The 20,162-nt window shown below is 30.4% G+C and overlaps 1 protein-coding gene across 2 annotated transcripts in view; it reads left to right on the top strand.

Moving 5' to 3' along the window:
* Positions 1-20,146, top strand: part of Cdi (serine/threonine kinase) — a 130,244-nt gene extending 110,098 nt beyond the window's left edge. For both annotated transcript variants that reach the window (XM_083042942.1, XM_083042941.1), the window contains exons 9-12: positions 5,923-6,044; positions 16,809-17,355; positions 17,643-18,182; positions 18,335-20,146. In XM_083042942.1, coding sequence (XP_082899068.1) covers positions 5,923-6,044; positions 16,809-17,355; positions 17,643-18,182; positions 18,335-18,847 — 1,722 coding nt within the window. In that variant the 3' untranslated portion in view covers positions 18,848-20,146. The remainder of the gene's footprint in view (positions 1-5,922; positions 6,045-16,808; positions 17,356-17,642; positions 18,183-18,334) is intronic.
* The last annotated feature ends 16 nt before the right edge of the window (positions 20,147-20,162 follow it).

Raw genomic sequence — 20,162 nt, 5'->3', positions numbered from 1 at the left:
TTTATAATTTTGTTTAAATAGGTAACTTAAAAATTGACTTATATCATGAAATTTTCAAGACACAATCATCCGATTATTATTTCCGACAGAAAATATATAAAATATAGGATACTCTTAGACATATATGTATAATTACACATGCATATCTGTATAACTCACATTGCGATTTATCTAGATATCTATTATTATTATCTATTTATCAGATAGAAACAGAATGGATGATATGTTTCGTGAAGCATACTTTGAGAAGCACGTGCCTGTGAGAAAAAAAATGTTCCAACATACGTCCTATCTTTCGTTTGCGATCTTTAGAAATAAGGAGAAAGTTCGCGAGACAGGCGTCGTGAGAAAGAAATCGATCGATATATTGTGCGTTCTTTCGCTTGAGAATTTCTCATTTATTGTACTTTGTCGTGACCTTGAATATCACTTCTTCTCAACATTTATTCGCGACATTGCAACAGGATAGAAGCTGAGAGTAATCTCACATGTTTCACTTGTTTGCGGAATTTAAAGATTTGCACGCGGATCGAATTGAGTGTGCAATTGATTTTTACTGCACCCAACAAAATTTGATATCTTTTTTTGCTTTGATATGCATTATCATGTAAAAACAAATTTATGTCTCTAATTTTAATTAATCGTAATTTTTTGCAGAACTATATTTCGAAAAATTAAGCAGTAAAGGTCATTGTGCATATTAAATGTTGAATTTTGAAATTTTGGTTTTTTAGAACTCTCTCTCTCATAAAATAAATATCATAATTATTTATATGTTTCTTTTACGAAATTATGTTTCGGATTTTGTGAAACAGTTGCATATTAAATTTGTGGAAACAAAAACTGAAACTTTATACAAAATTTAATAAAATTAAATGTATTCTTACATTCTCATAAAATTCAATTTTTCATAATCGTCAATAATTACGAAGATTTGTATATAATAAAAATTACGTAAATAAATACGATAACAGGAAGATTTATATAAAACTGTTAAAGAAAACATAAAATTAAAAGTCTTTTTTTTAATAACTTATAACTGAAGTCTACAACAGTATAATAATTATCATTTATATGTATATATGCTGGCTAAAATTCACGGTAGATATAAAAAAAAATGACAGCTGTCATGCCGTTATAGTTGATATATTAATCCACGGAATGCATTTGCATGTGAATGCAGTTAACCTTTACTAGACTGCATATAGGAACGTAGATTTTCACCTAAAAAAGTTTAAGTCTATAAAGCCTATAAAGTTTCTTGCATGTTCGGTTTCCTCGGCATATCATTTTTAATTAGTTTTTGCCAGTTTACAAAATCATAAATAATTATATTTTTATGGATTTCTCATCAAATCTGATTAGGGTGATGTCAAGCTTCGTAATTTCACAAAATATTATGCAAATTACATATAACAAATTAAAGGAATTTTAAGCTAAAAAAAGTAATTATAAGATTAAAATTGTTTTCGGTACGTAGTAATTATTTTACAATTGAAGAAATAGAAGTAATTTTTTTCGTAAAAAATTAAATATATTTAAATATATACATGTGTTATAATTAATTAAGCAATTACATATATATCTTTCTCTCTTTCTCTTTCTCTGCTTATTTGTGTTAACAAAATGAGAAATAAAACTATTAAAAGCAAGTCTATGAAAAAAATGAAGTTACATTATAATCATATATATACTTCTTAAAATTATATTTTTGCAATGAATAATGAAAGACTATATAGCTTTTATTGTTTTTATATCTATTTAAATAAAAATATATAAATTAATCACATGTTGTAAAATTAAATATTGAGCATATTGAAAATATTTCATGACGAAAAGTTTGAGTGCGTACTCTTTCGATCGTCAATCTCGCTTTTGCATCCCCTATTTGGCGCTTTTCATCTCCCGGGTGCATTTATAATTAGACGGTTGATGGTTACGATGGTTGACGATAATTGTGAACACACGACGTAGACCTTTATAGAGAGCTTTTGAGCTTGCAAAGTCCAGTGCGCTTGCTAATTGGTTCGCTGCTCTTAATTGCGCCGTTGCTTGCCGGAACGATACTTGATAGATGGAGTGTTCGCTCTTCTGTCTTCCCTATAAAATGAATCTCTCAGTGGTTGAATCATTTGAGTCTAAAGAAATCAATAATACTGTATTCACAACAATTTTTTTCTTTTATAGAGATAATAAAAATGAATGAATTTTGAAACTCTTAGATTTTTTTTATTAGAAAAATATATTTAATATAATATTTTAATATATATTATATTTTAATTTTATATTTCAATTATATATTTATATTTAGATCATACTAATATCAGTATCAATTGAAATTAAAACATTCAATATTCTTCTGCAATTTAGAAACAGAATGACGGAAATGAAATCATACATATGTACAAAAATATAACATTTCTTTTCTCATTTTCGTTCTAGACTGCAAAAGCATTTCTCCAACTTGATATCTTTCAAGCTTATTTATTTTAATCGTTTAAAATTTCAATTTCGAATAATAATGAGGACTGGCTTTCGTTTTATTCAATTTTGCCGAGTTCATACCGAGATCGTCACTTACACGTGATAGTCTCTACATGCGGGTGGAAAGGCGCGAAACGTGTTTTGCATTATGCATGCGACGCTCAAGGGGGCATTAATCACTCGCTGTTACAATATAATTGCCGCGCATGCTTTCTCTCCGCGGTTGTAAATACAATGGCGCATAGTACGTAGAAAACACGCAATACCGAAGCTTTCCAGACAATGGGAATTATTCAAATGAATTGGCTTAGGTGATGGACAGCATCGTCCGGTCTTCCTATCTTTCTTTCTCGAGTGTTTATTTTTGTATTTAATTCCCGCGAGTATAGAAATTAAAATGTACCGGTATTTGCAAATGCAAAATCGCACCTCATTGTAGAGAATTCGTTTATAATATGCGCACTCAGATGGGATCTATTACGTGCTTAAATTTTATTGCAATTTGCTACATAAAAATCTGTGATTTTGCATGTCGTATAATAACAGTTTATCCGATGATAAAATAGAAAACTATTAGTCTCACGTGAAAGAAACTATAGTGAAGCGTTTCGATTATGGTTAATTTACTTTAATAGTTTTTATTTGTTTACTGAAAAAGAACACCGCAATATCGCGATCATGTAGATACCATGTTTAAAAATATTTTCACATTATAATCGTCCTTTGGTATTTTAATTTTTGCGTGTATCAGATTATTTTATCCCACATATTTATACATCACATTTATATGTAATGATTAGAAGAATTAGTTATTAAAAAAAATTATAGAATGTTTTTTTTGTATTGTATGTTGTTATAAATGGAAAATAATATTTCAAACATTTGATTAATCGATATATAAATCATTTTTAATATTTCATCAGATAATCTAAATTTATAAGATTTCTATGATTTTTTTGACGAATTTGATTTTTTTAATTAGAAAATATTGCAAATGAGTGAATAGCGATCAATGAGCCTGTAAACTAAAACTGTTTTTTGCTGAATCTGGAGTATTCTGTATTTTGCATAAGATAAAAACTGATGAGGTGCTTTCTGTAAAACGATGTGATAGATTTTGAAAAGCAGCGAAAATGAGTGCGACGTAAACAAACATTATGACACGTTGGATTTTTCGGCCGAGTGATTGTAAACGGAAATAAGATTCGTCGGATTAAATGCGGACGGCTTTCTTTTTAAGCGAAATAACAACGATTCTTTTGCAACCGTTCTGTTTACGGCAGATTCGAACTCCGGTTTTCGCATTCGTCATCGTTTTGGCCACGATCCAACTGGAGCCGGCCATTGCCAAGGAATTCTGGCTAGATTCTCTTCGGATATTATTCTCGACTTTTTAATCCGCGAAATTTCCATCTCACGTCGAGATGTCGGCTGCAAGAGAGAGATTCTCTTCTCTCACGTCTCTATTTTCATCATCTTTCCCGTCTCATCTTCGGCCGACTTCTTTTAGAACCGAGATGAAATCCGAGATGAACGGTGCACGCGAGTGCTGGAATGTAAAAGAGAGTGCATTACACGCCTTTCGACGCCGGGGATCGGTTGAGTGATGTAATCTAGTGGTCCTTAACCTCCTCCGCATCTCTTGTATTCTCAAATGTTATTACACCGCCATGAAAAGAAACCTCGTCAAATTCTTTATTTTATTTATAAATAAAGAAAGAAAACTATACGAAAAATGAGAAATTATTTTTATTTAAAAAATTTAAGCATTTTTTCACAACTCTGACCGATTCCTTTAAAAAATATCGAGAGATTAAAAACTCTGAATAGGGAAATATAAAAAATATATAGGCAATTAGCTCTTACAATATCTATCTTGTAATAAGTAATATAATATGTAATGTGTACGGTACATTATATTGTCAGAAAAGAGATTGAAATGAAAATTTATTTATCTACCAATCTTTGAAGAGATTCTTTGATGAAACTGCTAATATTATTTCCTCAATAAATATTTTTTATTCAAATTAATTCCATGATAGATAAGATTTTTTCTTAACTCACTACGCAATATAGGCCTTAAATTTAAATTAAGTTCTCTCTATAATTTTCACGAAACTGCTCTTCTTCGGAAAGTCTATAATAATCGATTAACGAAGCTGCTATAATCGTCCTCATTAAGTAATCGCGCTTTCGAGGACTAATAAAGAAGTTACGAGCTGAATGTATCCATTTTCGACAATGAACGATGCTGTACGACTGGCGTCTTTATGAGTGTATACGCCAACCAGATGCCGCGATTTCATTAATAAGTTTCTCTTTCGCGAGAATATCGCTTTAGCATTCTCTCGCGCGTGTTACTTGCGCCACGTGAAAACAGGACGACGCAAACCTTCATTTCGTGGCCAGCGATGAGAATCGCATCTGGCGTCGTCGTCCAGTGCTTGAACGATTAACTAATATTATACAGATTGCTCCAAAACTATCTGTTAATATCTAAACGCAAGATACGGATATTTTTGATCAAATTAAAAAAAAATTTATTCAACTTTATATTTATATTAATAGTAAAATTTATCGAAAAATTCTTTGTTTATTGTAGAATAAATCTGAACAGAATTTTAATATTTAATTCAATTATTGAGATGTTTAAAATTACAAAAATTGTAACAATAGTCACTCGTAAATCTTTTGGTCAACAAAATCAATTTCAGATGATCGTAGTCATCGTCGATACATTAAATTTATCGAATGATACAACTGTCAAATTTTGATACGACCTATACTGATATCAATTTTGCGACAAATGTATAAATGTTTCGCACAATCACGATGAAATTACTTGGATGCATTAAGGTCACTATACATAGAGGATGATGAATTATGTAGGTCCGTCTGTTATTCGCACTATAATGAAGTATATAAACTTCGCATCCTGTAATTAAGATAACGATGAATATATTATAATATTCACGCAGTATCATGCTTTATTTAGTTATAAAATAAAATACATTTATGTATCTCTCTTTTTCTCTATTGATAGTCGAAAATCTTAATTATTTCATTGTATTTTTTAATTACATTTATTTTGAAATTATATTTTTGAATTATTTTATGAATTTATTTTAAAAAGTTCTAAATTTTAATTTTTCTAAATTATAAAAGAAAATTTTATTTTTATGTCATATTATATTTATTCGATACACACTATCCTAAATTCTAAAAAGGATTTTGGTAGAGATGTTGCATATTTGAAAAAAAAATATTAGCGTAACATTAGTCAAAGATGCTGTTACGCTTACGACAGTAAAGTTCTTACTGTAAAGAATCGGAGCAGTTACGTATGCACCTGTCGTATGATCTAACGTCAATAACTGCATAACGTGACTATGCATCGCAATATGTCACTAACCTTTTGTGTTCACTTCGTTTTTCCAGGTTACTCATAAAGTGACGAGTCAGGTGATGGTGCTCAAGATGAATCAGCTGCCGGCGAACAGGCCGAACATGCTCAAGGAAGTCCAGCTTATGAACAAGCTCAGCCATCCGAACATACTAAGGTGAGTCTATGCGAATTTGGTTTATTTTTTTGCCGGTGAAAAACTTGTGTCTTGCAATCGAAAAAAATCGCGAATTTGATGATGACGATGAAATTTCTATCTACTCTGCTTGCTCGTTTAATCCTTATATTGCAATGCGAGCAAAATACGAGAATGACAAACACGGTGTATAAGTATCTTTCATCCAAGATAAAATACACGCGATATTATGCCGATAACAATATTTTTATATTTCATTTAAAAAAGATAGTCGAGGATGTTAACAGCGATTAAATTATCACAGTTCATTAATTCTTTATTTATAGTTAATTATTTCTATACAAAAGTATCAGATACATATATATATAAGTTTCTGTAGAATATTAAGTAAATATCTGTAGTTTTCCAAGAATTTCTTTTGATTTATCACATTAGTCTACACAGCCAAAACTTCTTATGCCCACATTTGTTTTGTCCTGTCATGAATCAATTTGAAAACTTCTTTTCGGCGTCTTGCCAAAATTTTGGCGCAAGCTCTTTGTATTAAATTATTTTACCGTAACACATTTAACTAAACATACGTGGCAACTGTCAGGACTAAACGATATCATAAAAGTTGCAATGACCAAGTTCACGTCAAAACGTGTGATCTTATGTTTGATTTATTATATGGCGATTATATCGTTAACATTTCTCTCGCTTGGAAGACCACTGAAATGAGCAAAAGATTAGAAAAAAAAAACGGTATTACGCTTTAACCACACTCGTTACGAATTACAACATAATTCATCGTCTAGCGGTAACAGCGGTTATCTCGACACCCGTTGCGAAAATTTCTGCTAGTATCTAAAATGCAGGAAGCAGTATCTAATGTGCATAATGCGCGATGTGTAAGATCTTTTATTCCATAATTTGCAGATACAAATTTAATACATAAATATCGGATTGAACGTACTACAGTATGTATACAGTATACAGTTATACATATATATTTTATTTTTATATTGAGAGAAAACATTTCTCGTAAATTTTAATTTTCATATCGAAATTTATTTGACATGGCATAGAACGAAATTTTGAATTAAAATTGCGCTGAAGTAAAATATTTAAATGAAATTGAAGTAAAATATTTAAATAAAATCGAATAACATTTTTTATTTTCACTTAAGCTTTAGTTTCAATCAAATTTATTCTTTGAAAATTATTACTGTTTTCTGTTTACCGGATGTTTTTGTTGACAAAAGTCGATTTTAAATTTAATCAAGTAATCATACGTGTCTACTTGCCGCCAGATCCAAAATCTAAATCGCTATACCTCGAATAACTTCGAGTAGCTGCGAAATCTGGTCGTGCGAGAGATACAAATAAATCCATATTTTAAAAGATCAAAAGTTCGAAATATAGCGATGAGGTCTTATGCTAATTTTTTATTTTTTTTTTCGAGGGAAGGGGAAGGGTAGGAGATTATTTTTTTCCGTGTATAACACGCTTTTCGTATTATGACATAACGCGCCGTACGTTGCTGGGACGTCCGGGATGCGGCGCGACGACAACGCATTCCGACGATATAAACGGCTTGGCCTAGATTCGGATACGGTGTTTACCCGTTGGGTGAACCTAGCGGATCTTATTTCTGGCATTTTCCTCGGCGAAGGCCTCCGCGAAACTCGCGGGTCCTCTCAGGATCCTCCGCTTTGCGCATCGGCTGTGACTCAGCTGTAAAAATAGTTATCATCTCGACTCGCAGCATTTACTGCTAGAGGTGTATCATTACACCCGCGCTTATTACGATGTCGTAACCAAAATAGCAATGCAATGTCTATGTTTAAGTGATATATATTAACAGGAAATATTGTCGTTCTACGAGAGACGTCCAAAGGAGATATATCGATATTTTTAGGTGAGATGAGACATTAATATTCGCGCGCTCAGTTTATTTATGAATTATAAATACTCTTAAGTTATACTGAACTATTAAAATTGCTCTAAAACGTATATAGCGTACAGACATTATCAATCAATTCTTTTTCGTAACTTGTTAAATGCAATTGATTATTCTTTATATACAAGATATTTATATACAACGAGATAAATATTGCCATCATGTCTATTGTCTACGATTATTGTGGCATTCAATTTATCTTAATTACTAATATTTATTTTTGGGAAAAAAATGTCGATAATTATTTTTAAATGACTGTCGCTATGTGTCACATATACATCAATACGATTATATCACAATAACATATCAATATTTTTACGGTGTCATTATTACAACATAGTACCAAATGTCACGATACTTTCGAAGAATCAAAATATCAAATGCTGTATCATCGATATAATATTACTACGTCGAGAATATTTACTGTAATAGTATCGTCAAAACAGCCTCCCAGTCATAATTCTTAGAACGATGTGTTAGACAATCAGCAAACGCGCGCCAATCGCTTTCACGGAGAATAGCTGAATGAAAACAACCGGACAGTGCCCGAAAATATCTCACGTCTTCGAACTTTGCATAATTCTTGCATTCAAACGTTGCTCTCAAATCGATTCGCCAATGCTCGTTATACACGAACGCCTCCTCCCTTTTACGTAATATTTGGCTTGCGGAGAATGGATTCGCCTAATCGAAGGAGACATCACTGCACTGCTAGTAGATAGTGACGCGACATAGTCAGACATTCGGATCGCCTTTCGTTGCGCTTTTGGCACTCGGGCTTTCGATTTATGGGCATTTGCAACTTATTATTTACGTGTACATCATGATTTGCATTGTATATAAAGAGTGCATATCGATATGCAATAACTAAATATTAATTTAATAAGCATAAAATATAAATAAATATGGAGCAAAAGAGCCCCTCAAAAAACGAAGAATTAAAAAATATTGGCATTTTTCTAGAAAACTTATAGCGATTTTTAAATGCATTTGCATCTTATTATTTTAGCTTTCACTCTTGTAACCGTATAATCTCAAGGAAATCTTCCTTCGCATATCTCTGTCACGAATTATATGCCAAGTCTATTAGCAAAAAAATTCTGCAACATGATGCGGTATAATTAATGCTTCTATCGCGCATCAATCGCGCAGATGACAAGCCTCGAGAAGCGCGAGGGAAGCGACAATTTCTCCTCTTATCTGATCGACGAAAAAAATGAATCTGGAGCATCGCGTATGCATATACGCTTGTGTTTTACCTGGGAAAAATTCTTCGCCGGAAATTTCTCTTTCGCTCGCATCGTTTGTCGTTCTTTTTTTCTGTCGCGTGTGGGAGAAACGCGTCTACGTGCTCGGCGAGAAACGCCTCGAAATCGGGACGACACGGCGCAACGCGTGATTTTCTTCTCCTTCTCGAGCTCTACCATTTATGCAGGATCCTCGTCTTATCCCGCGATAATGTAAAGTACACTCACCGATTAAATCTTTCCTCTGCGGGAGAAATGCAAGCAAAGCTTTCGCAATATACATATAATCAGGTTATTTTATCGTCAATTTTTTCAAAACTTTTTTTGAATACGAGTACATTTTTATATGTGGATTTATGTATTCACCTATATTTAAAACATTAACAGAAAAAATTTTATTTAATTATCTTTCGTTGTAATAATAATTATGACGATGTGTCATATTGTTTCGAAAATATAAAAAAGCAAATTATACGATATAAATATAAATTGTGCAAGTTATACAATATTTATCGTATATAGTCATATATATTTAATTGTATATATTTTTAGATTTTTTAATTTATATTTTATTTATATATTAATATGCGAATAAATACAGTGGACATTAACCGTTACATTATATGTTAATGGATATATTTATCGTTATGTCGAGTTACAATTAAAAGCTGCCATTGAAAAACTTATAAGTGACTCATCGATTTTTTTATCGGATGCATTATTGAACATTTAAAAATATTAAATTGTTTCAAAAGTATATCTTCTGATAAGCGAGTCCATGATGTTCCCTTGAAATAAGACGGTATTTTATTGTTCCTAATCTATCATAATAAAAATGGCTATAAAGATAACGCAATCAATGATATCGCAATGATTAAGTTACAAGTTACAAGGTACATATCAAATACGTCTAGACGTTTTAATTGTCTTTATTATAGAAAGCATCACTTCGATTTGGTTTTATTACTCAATAAACGATGAATGATAAACAATATTGGTTAATATTCTTCATAAATAATATTTCCTTGTCTCTTGACATGATTTATATCTTTCGTCTTTTTATTTATGTTAATTGTACTTACTTATTATTAAATTGATTTGCAGCAGTTTTTTATCATTATTTTTATCATATTGTCGCAAGCATTTATCTTATTTATATTTGATTGTTGCATTTTTTAAATATGTATTGAAGAGAATAAACATACAATATTAAAGTTTGATATAAAATTAAATATTCGTCAATTTTGTTCTACTTTTTTTTATTTATCTTCATAATATCTAATTTCGGTTGAGAATCACTGAATTGATAAAAGCTACAAGTTCTATATCCGCTTATGTTTGCGCTCCGTAACAAATATTGCTTTACCTTGTAACAATTTTGAGAGAGACAATATTGTTTCATTAAATTTAAATTCAATCTAATCTTTGAGTTTTATGTAACGAGTATAAAAAATTTATCTTTTTATTTACTTTCCCGTACCTTGATATAAATTTTATAAAATAAAAAGTTTATTTTTTTTATCTAAAAATCGCGATGCTGTCTTTTATTTTCTTCTACATTCGAAAATGTATATATTTATTATATATTTAAATTCTTAAATTTTTGAAATACGAAAATTAATCTTACAAATTCTTGTTGAAATTTCCATGCTTGTAAGAGAAATATTTTAATCAATGAACATTGAAATTGAAAAGCGAATTATTATTTTGGCCTAATAACGTCGCAATTATTCAATGAAATAATAAGGTAAAAATAAAAATGTAGAATTGAATTGTATCTCTTTATACATCTATTTTTTTCTCAAACTAGAACAACATAAACGCGCGCTATTCTTCGATTTTATATAAAAAGAATGATATTTTTATATAAAGTTTGTTTAAACTTGATTAATATTTTTTGACAGAAATCAGCTGACTAAAGCGTTAATTTGTTAATTAAATTTTAAAATAATAGTATGTAATAAAAATTATAAAGTAATAATATGTTTTAAATAAAATGTTATAGTACTTTAAACTCGATTAATATTTTTTCACAGAAATCAGTTAATAACTGTCAAAAGATATTAATCGAGTTTAAACATACTATAACATTTTATTTAAAACATTATTTTATAATTTTTATTACTAATTATTCTTTTAAAATTTAAGTAACAAATTAACATTTTAATCAGCTAATTTCTATCAAAAAATACTAATAAATCGTTAATTTGCTAATTAAATTTTAAAATAATAGGTTATAAAAATTTAAATGGAAATATGTTGTAAATAATATGTTATAATGCCTTATCTGCGATTAATATTTTTTGATAGAAAGCACCTGATAACTGTCAAAAATATTAATCGAGTTTAAGGAAAATTATAACATATTATTTAAAACATATTATTTTAATTTTTATAACACATTCTTATTTTAAAATTTAATTAGCAAACAAATTAACGCTTTAATCAGCTGATTTCTGTCAAAAAATACTAATAAAGCGTTAATTAAATTTTAAAATAATATTATGACATAAAAAGTAAAATAATGATATGTTATAAATAAAATGTTATAGTACTTTTTAAACTCGATTAATATTTTTTGTATCATTCTTTTTAACATAAAATTGAAGAATAACGCGCGCTTGTGTTGTTCTAGTCCTTTTCTAAAAAAAAACATGTTAAATCGATTCCCGCAATTATTGTTGACAATCATCGCGAGGATCAGCAGTTTGACAGTTTATCCAAAATTAAATTAAATTAAATAATAATATGTTTTAATATTTTAAATTGGATTAATATTTTTGACAGTTATGAGGTGCTTTTTTCAAAAAATATTAATCGCGGACAAATAAGTTTATATTAAAAGAATATATTATAACATACTCGTATAATATTATTTACATATCTACAACATATTATTATAATTAAAATTATAATATTTTGTAAGTAATAAACACAGAGGATTTTATCTTAAAATTTACCCTGAAAATCATGGTAATCGTGGGACAATATGATATGGAAAGAATTTTATGAGAATTTCTCTGATTAATATTTATCACAATAATAATATCTATTACAATAAAATATTAAATATGTTTGATTAATTTTACTATGCAGTTTAGTAAGAAATAATCCCAGCTCATTTGCTTTAATAATATAATTTTTTAAATATGACACATATATGTAATATGAGATATTTAAATAATCGAGCTGGAGTTAATATTTTAATCTAAATACATATATTATTGCCCAAATAAGTTGTTAAAACTATGTTTATGCATATATATGAATATGTATGTACATTTATGTTTATGCATATATATGAATATGTATGTACATTTATGTTTATGCATATATATGAATATGTATGTACATTTATGTTTATGCATATATATGAATATGTATGTACATTTATGTTTATGCATATATATGAATATGTATGTACATTTATGATTATGCATATATATGAATATGTATGTACATTTATGTTTATGCATATATATGAATATGTATGTACATTTATGTTTATGCATATATATGAATATGTATGTACATTTATGATTATGCATATATATGAATATGTATGTACATTTATGTTTATGCATATATATGAATATGTATGTACATTTATGATTATGCATATATATGAATATGTATGTACATTTATGTTTATGCATATATATGAATATGTATGTACATTTATGTTTATGCATATATATGAATATGTATGTACATTTATGATTATGCATATATATGAATATGTATGTACATTTATGTTTATGCATATATATGAATATGTATGTACATTTATGTTTATGCATATATATGAATATGTATGTACATTTATGTTTATGCATATATATGAATATGTATGTACATTTATGTTTATGCATATATATGAATATGTATGTACATTTATGTTTATGCATATATATGAATATGTATGTACATTTATGATTATGCATATATATGAATATGTATGTACATTTATGATTATGCATATATATGAATATGTATGTACATTTATGTTTATGCATATATATGAATATGTATGTACATTTATGTTTATGCATATATATGAATATGTATGTACATTTATGTTTATGCATATATATGAATATGTATGTACATTTATGTTTATGCATATATATGAATATGTATGTACATTTATGTTTATGCATATATATGAATATGTATGTACATTTATGTTTATGCATATATATGAATATGTATGTACATTTATGTTTATGCATATATATGAATATGTATGTACATTTATGTTTATGCATATATATGAATATGTATGTACATTTATGTTTATGCATATATATGAATATGTATGTACATTTATGTTTATGCATATATATGAATATGTATGTACATTTATGTTTATGCATATATATGAATATGTATGTACATTTATGTTTATGCATATATATGAATATGTATGTACATTTATGATTATGCATATATATGAATATGTATGTACATTTATGATTATGCATATATATGAATATGTATGTACATTTATGATTATGCATATATATGAATATGTATGTACATTTATGTTTATGCATATATATGAATATGTATGTACATTTATGTTTATGCATATATATGAATATGTATGTACATTTATGTTTATGCATATATATGAATATGTATGTACATTTATGTTTATGCATATATATGAATATGTATGTACATTTATGTTTATGCATATATATGAATATGTATGTACATTTATGTTTATGCATATATATGAATATGTATGTACATTTATGTTTATGCATATATATGAATATGTATGTACATTTATGTTTATGCATATATATGAATATGTATGTACATTTATGTTTATGCATATATATGAATATGTATGTACATTTATGTTTATGCATATATATGAATATGTATGTACATTTATGTTTATGCATATATATGAATATGTATGTACATTTATGATTATGCATATATATGAATATGTATGTACATTTATGATTATGCATATATATGAATATGTATGTACATTTATGATTATGCATATATATGAATATGTATGTACATTTATGTTTATGCATATATATGAATATGTATGTACATTTATGTTTATGCATATATATGAATATGTATGTACATTTATGTTTATGCATATATATGAATATGTATGTACATTTATGTTTATGCATATATATGAATATGTATGTACATTTATGTTTATGCATATATATGAATATGTATGTACATTTATGTTTATGCATATATATGAATATGTATGTACATTTATGTTTATGCATATATATGAATATGTATGTACATTTATGTTTATGCATATATATGAATATGTATGTACATTTATGATTATGCATATATATGAATATGTATGTACATTTATGATTATGCATATATATGAATATGTATGTACATTTATGATTATGCATATATATGAATATGTATGTACATTTATGATTATGCATATATATGAATATGTATGTACATTTATGATTATGCATATATATGAATATGTATGTACATTTATGATTATGCATATATATGAATATGTATGTACATTTATGATTATGCATATATCTGAATATGTATGTACATTTATGTTTATGCATATATCTGAATATGTATGTACATTTATGTTTATGCATATATCTGAATATGTATGTACATTTATGTTTATGCATATATCTGAATATGTATGTACATTTATGTTTATGCATATATATGAATATGTATGTACATTTATGATTATTGAAACTATTGGAATAATCCCAGCTCATTTGCTTTAATAATATAATTTTTTAAATATGACATATAGGTAATATGAGATATTTAAATAATCGAGCTGGAGTTAATTTTTTAATCAAAATACATATATTCTTGCCCAAATAAAAATATGCTATAAAAATTAAAATAATAATGTTATAAATAATATGTTATAATACTTTAAACTCGAATAATATTTTTTGACAGAAATCAGCTGATAAATGTCAAAAAATTTTAATCGAGTTTAAAGTGCTATAACATTTTATTTAAAGCATATTATTTTATAAATTTTATTACATATTCTTATTTTAAAAATTAATTAACAAATTAACGTTTTAATCAGCTGATTTCTGTCAAAAATATTAATTGCGGATAAAGTATTATAACATATTATATTACTTAAAATATATTATTATAATTATAATATGTTGTAAATAAAATCATATGTTATAATATATGTATAGTTTGTCCGCGATTAATATTTTTTGACGCAGAAATCAGCTGATAACTGTGAAAAAATATTAATTCTAGATAAAGCATTATAATTTATTATTTTCAACATATTACTATTTTAATTTTTATAATTTATTATTATTTTAAATTTTAATTAGCCAATTTACGCTTTATTAATATTTTTGACATACATCAGCTGATTAAAGCGTTAATTTGCTAAATAAATTTTAAAATAATATTATGTTATGAAAATTAAAATAATAATATGTTTTAAATAAAATGTTATAGGACTTTAAACTCGATTAATATTTTTTGACAGTTATCAGCTGATTTCTGTATAATTCTTTTTAACATAAATAAATTTGAGGAATAGTGCGCGCGTTGCGCGAGCTTGTGTTGTTCTAGGTCTTTTTTAAAAAAGGCATGTCAAGTTAATTCTCGCAAGTTTATATATATATATAATCTGTACTGTGAAATTTTAATTTTAAGCTAATGGATCGAGTGTTCCTTTTTTTTTGCGAAAATTCTTCTTGTCGCTGAAAGAAGAGACGTCAAACAATTTCCAAATTTTTCGGAAAATAGATTTTTTTTCAACTTTATTTTCATCTCTGTGCACAGTGTATTTCGAAACAATCTGTAATATATACGCGAAAAGATATAGCAGCGTTAAATTAATCATTTATGAGATATTGACGCTAAATTGAGAATAAAATAGTCCATTGATTTTAAAATGGAATCGCGCATAATTCTGTATTCGCAAGCTGCCTAAAAGTTGCCTCTTTTTTGTGATGTTGATTAGCTGCCTCAATATGCATTGTAAATTATATTCATAGCATCGAGTCATTGTCATTGCGAGGGTTAGCAGTTTGACAGTTTGTCCAAAATAAAATAAAATAAAATAATAATATGTTTTAATATTTTAAATTCGATTTATATTTTTGACAGTTATTAGCTGATTTCTGCGTCAAAAAATATTAATCGCGGATAAAGTATACATATATTATAACTATTATAACATATTATTTTATTTACAATATTATTTTATTTACATATATTATTATAATTAAAATAATAATATATTTTAAGTAATATAATATATTATAATACTTTTTATTTTATTTTATTTTATTTTGGACAAACTGTCAAACATACTGCTAACTCTCGCGATGACAGCTGCTCGATGCTATGAATATAATGCACAACGCGAATCGAGACAGCCAATTAGTATCGCAGAAAAGCGACAACAATGTCAATAACATGCCTTTTTTTAGAAAGGGATAATATTTTTGTGGACAGTGTTAGAATTCACTGTCTTATCGTCACAAAAAGAATTTTTTCAACCGAAGACCTTCGAGAACTCGAAGATTAATCTCCTCTTACGTTTTCCAGGTTCATGGGAGTATGCGTGCACGAGGGTCAGCTACACGCGTTAACGGAGTACATCAACGGCGGAAGCTTGGAACAGCTGATTATGTCACGACATACGCCGTTACCGCACCTCATCCGGATGAACCTTGCCAAGGATGTGGCCCGTGGCATGGCCTACCTGCATAGCCGCGGCCTATTCCACCGCGATCTCACTTCCAAGAACGTGCTGATCAAGAAGGACGAGTGCAACAACGAGATGATCGCGGTGGTGGGCGATTTTGGGCTGGCCGCGAAGATACCCGATCCCAGCACGGGCTACCGTCTCAGCACCGTCGGCAGCCCCTACTGGATGTCGCCCGAGTGCCTCAAGGGCCAGTGGTACGATCACAGGTCCGACGTTTTCTCATTCGGCATCGTCGTATGCGAGCTGATTGGCCGGGTGCCGGCAGATCCGGACGTTCTGCCACGCTCAGATAACTTTGGCCTCGATTACCTGGCCGTGGCGGAGATCTGCGCGGCTGCCGATCCACCGCCCGCCTTCCTGCAACTCGCCTTCAATTGCTGTACAGTGAGTATGATGATCTCTTGTAACTGTAAAGGCATGTAACATGGATCTGGTGCGAATGAAGTCGGATGATTATTATAACTGCTACTACACTCAGTATGAAAATATTACGTTACGCACACACGCACGCAATATTTCACGCAGATGTCTGTTAAATTTAATTAATTGTCAGTTTAATGGAATTTTATGATTTATTAATTCGGTCATCTATCTATTATTCCTCAAATTATTTGTTCCATATAATATGACGAATGGCACGATGTAAAATCGATTTCTTCATTTATTTTCAGTACGAACCCAAGTCCAGACCAACCTTTCCGGAGATCACGACTAGTCTAGAGACCATAATAGCGACCTGCGAAGAAGAACTGAAGAGCAACATTGGTAAACGACAATCGACTGTCGATCCGACGCTGATGTCCAGTATGGACGAAATTGCGCGAGAGGGACGCACGCCGAAACGACGTACTGCGAAACTCAGAAGTCAGTCGGCGGATGCGAGAGGTTGCGACAACGCAACTCCCTCCGACAAGGCAAGGTGTCACTCCGCTAGGCGGGTGGCCGAGCTCGCCAGCAGACGGGATCCACATTATAGACCGATGACGGCGAATCCATTCCACGCATTGGGAGGCGTCAAAAAGATTCTTGGTGATCTGTTCTCCAGCTGCCTGGAGCTACCCTCGCTAGAAGATGTGCGGCCCAGCGTCACTGACAGCGCATGTAGCAAGTTCAAGCCGGCGCAGAACGACAGCATTGCCAAGATCCTGGACAGGAAAAAGCCAAGTTCCGAGCCGAGCAGCCCTACTGCTAGAAAGAAGTGGGAGAGGAAAGTAAGTAAACACAAATTAATTGCGAGTGATCGGGCTTAACTCTTCCGAGTGTATTATCTTATCTATCTCGTGTTTTAAGCTCGTTCGCCTCATAATAGAAAATATCACGCTATTACATGTAATACGCATACTGATATACACATCGTCCTTAGGTCGCCACCAAGGTAGGAGCTGCGAGTCTGTTTACTCATCCGCTCTTCCGAGATGGTTGGGAACCGCGGAGACGCGGTAGCTGTGAATCAGGTTTCTGGAGCTGTGTCGGCGAGGACCTGAGTCCAGAGCCACCGAATCGACGGCACACTTCGACTCTCAGCAGTTCAGCGGCAAGCAGTCTGTTTTTGCTGGATGATCATCGGACCAGCTCGATCTATACAGACTCCTCCGAAGACATTGCTAGCTTGGGCGGCGGCGACTCGTGCTGGGAGGACCGATTAAACGGTTCCTCAAGCAAGACTATTTCGAAAATTGTTGAGTACTTTGAGAGAAAGCAGGCGATGGCGGGTCGGCTCGGCGAACACGGTGATACCGCCGGTCCCAGCCGCCTGACCCTGCTGCGGGCCAGTCTGGAAGGGCCCGTGCCTATCAGCAGCATCTCGGCCGCGCAACGGCTGGTCGTGTGCGAGGGTGCCGTACGTAGCAAGCTCGCATTATTCGACAAGAAGTGATATTACGCTTGACAGTCATTTAACAGTTTCTTATCGTTTTTTTTCGATGCTCAAGGAGCACCCGCGTGAGAGAAGAAACGACACAACTCTTGGAGAGAGTTGGCCTCGTCGTCGAGGCTCATCTCGTGCGTGATGAGGGCAAGTTTCCTGGAACGTTACACAATAATTAAATAGGTAACGCGTTGTTACGCACGTATAATTAAGAGAGTGGAGAACAAATAATAGTTACATTAAAGATAATAGTAATCGATCTTATTGCACATAAAGATTACGACAGGTGAAAAAGAAAGGGTTAATAGCATCAGTGCGTCATGCGTGATTTGTAAGCAGGATAGTTGATACGCGCGCGCGACGTGCTAAAGGACATTTCTCTAAAAACCTAATAACCTGACTGTGATGTTTTTTGATAATCTACATACATACATACATAATTGAGCTGTACGACTGAAATTTAGCGGAGCCATCGGCACACAGGATCTTTTATACGCTACATGAATCGCGTTTCATGCACTCGAGCTATAACGATATATTGTTTGGAAAAGAAAGGGAAAGGGAGGAAGGACGAAGCAATAGCGAATTTTGTTTGAAAAATGCGTTCGAGATTAGCGCTGGCGTAGCGCTAATCGATTTCTCGCGATCGACATACGTTTTGCAGTGCCTCGCAGTTCCTAGAAGCCATCTCCGTCCTTATGCACACGAACCGTGGATATTATCGATCACTAGAAAAGAGCTGTTCAGATCGACGATGTAAGTGCAAATTATTTCTTTTTATTTAAGTAGGCGAGTAGGCAAATTATCTTATTTCGCCTTTCTTAATTTTGTGGTTGATATTTACAATTAATTCAGTCAATTCATTGCGCTTGTTTTTTTTTCTTTTTTGTAATGTGTTAATATAATATACCTTATCAATTTTTAATTCTAAATTTTTATTTTGAAGATATTTAAAAATACTGATCTGTTATTGCAGCTATTCTGAATTTATTGCGGGATATATTGAAATGAACTAGTTTTATCAAATATATATTCACATATGATAGAATATTAAAATTTATCCAGATTTTTTTTAAATTCATTAAATATAACTATAATCTTAATTCATAAAACTATTTTTCCAAAAAATATAGATTATCTGTATAAATTAAAGTATACAGTTATTTAAGAACTGAAGAAAATAATTACAATTATTTATTTTGTTAAACACAGGATGCTGATGGCATGCAGTAATTTATTCTGATTATAACGTATGAAAATTCTTTTTAATTCCCTTTTCCCTTCTGATTATCTAATATGCTGCAATGAGAGGTCAGAGGAAGGT

The sequence above is a fragment of the Prenolepis imparis genome, unplaced genomic scaffold, assembly GCF_030444845.1.
Source record: "Prenolepis imparis isolate NDT839.2.m4 unplaced genomic scaffold, iyPreImpa1.0 SCAF_7, whole genome shotgun sequence".
Taxonomy (NCBI): domain Eukaryota; kingdom Metazoa; phylum Arthropoda; class Insecta; order Hymenoptera; family Formicidae; genus Prenolepis; species Prenolepis imparis.
The sequence above is the reverse complement of the archived record's forward strand: the minus strand, read 5'-3'. Positions and strand labels throughout refer to the sequence as shown.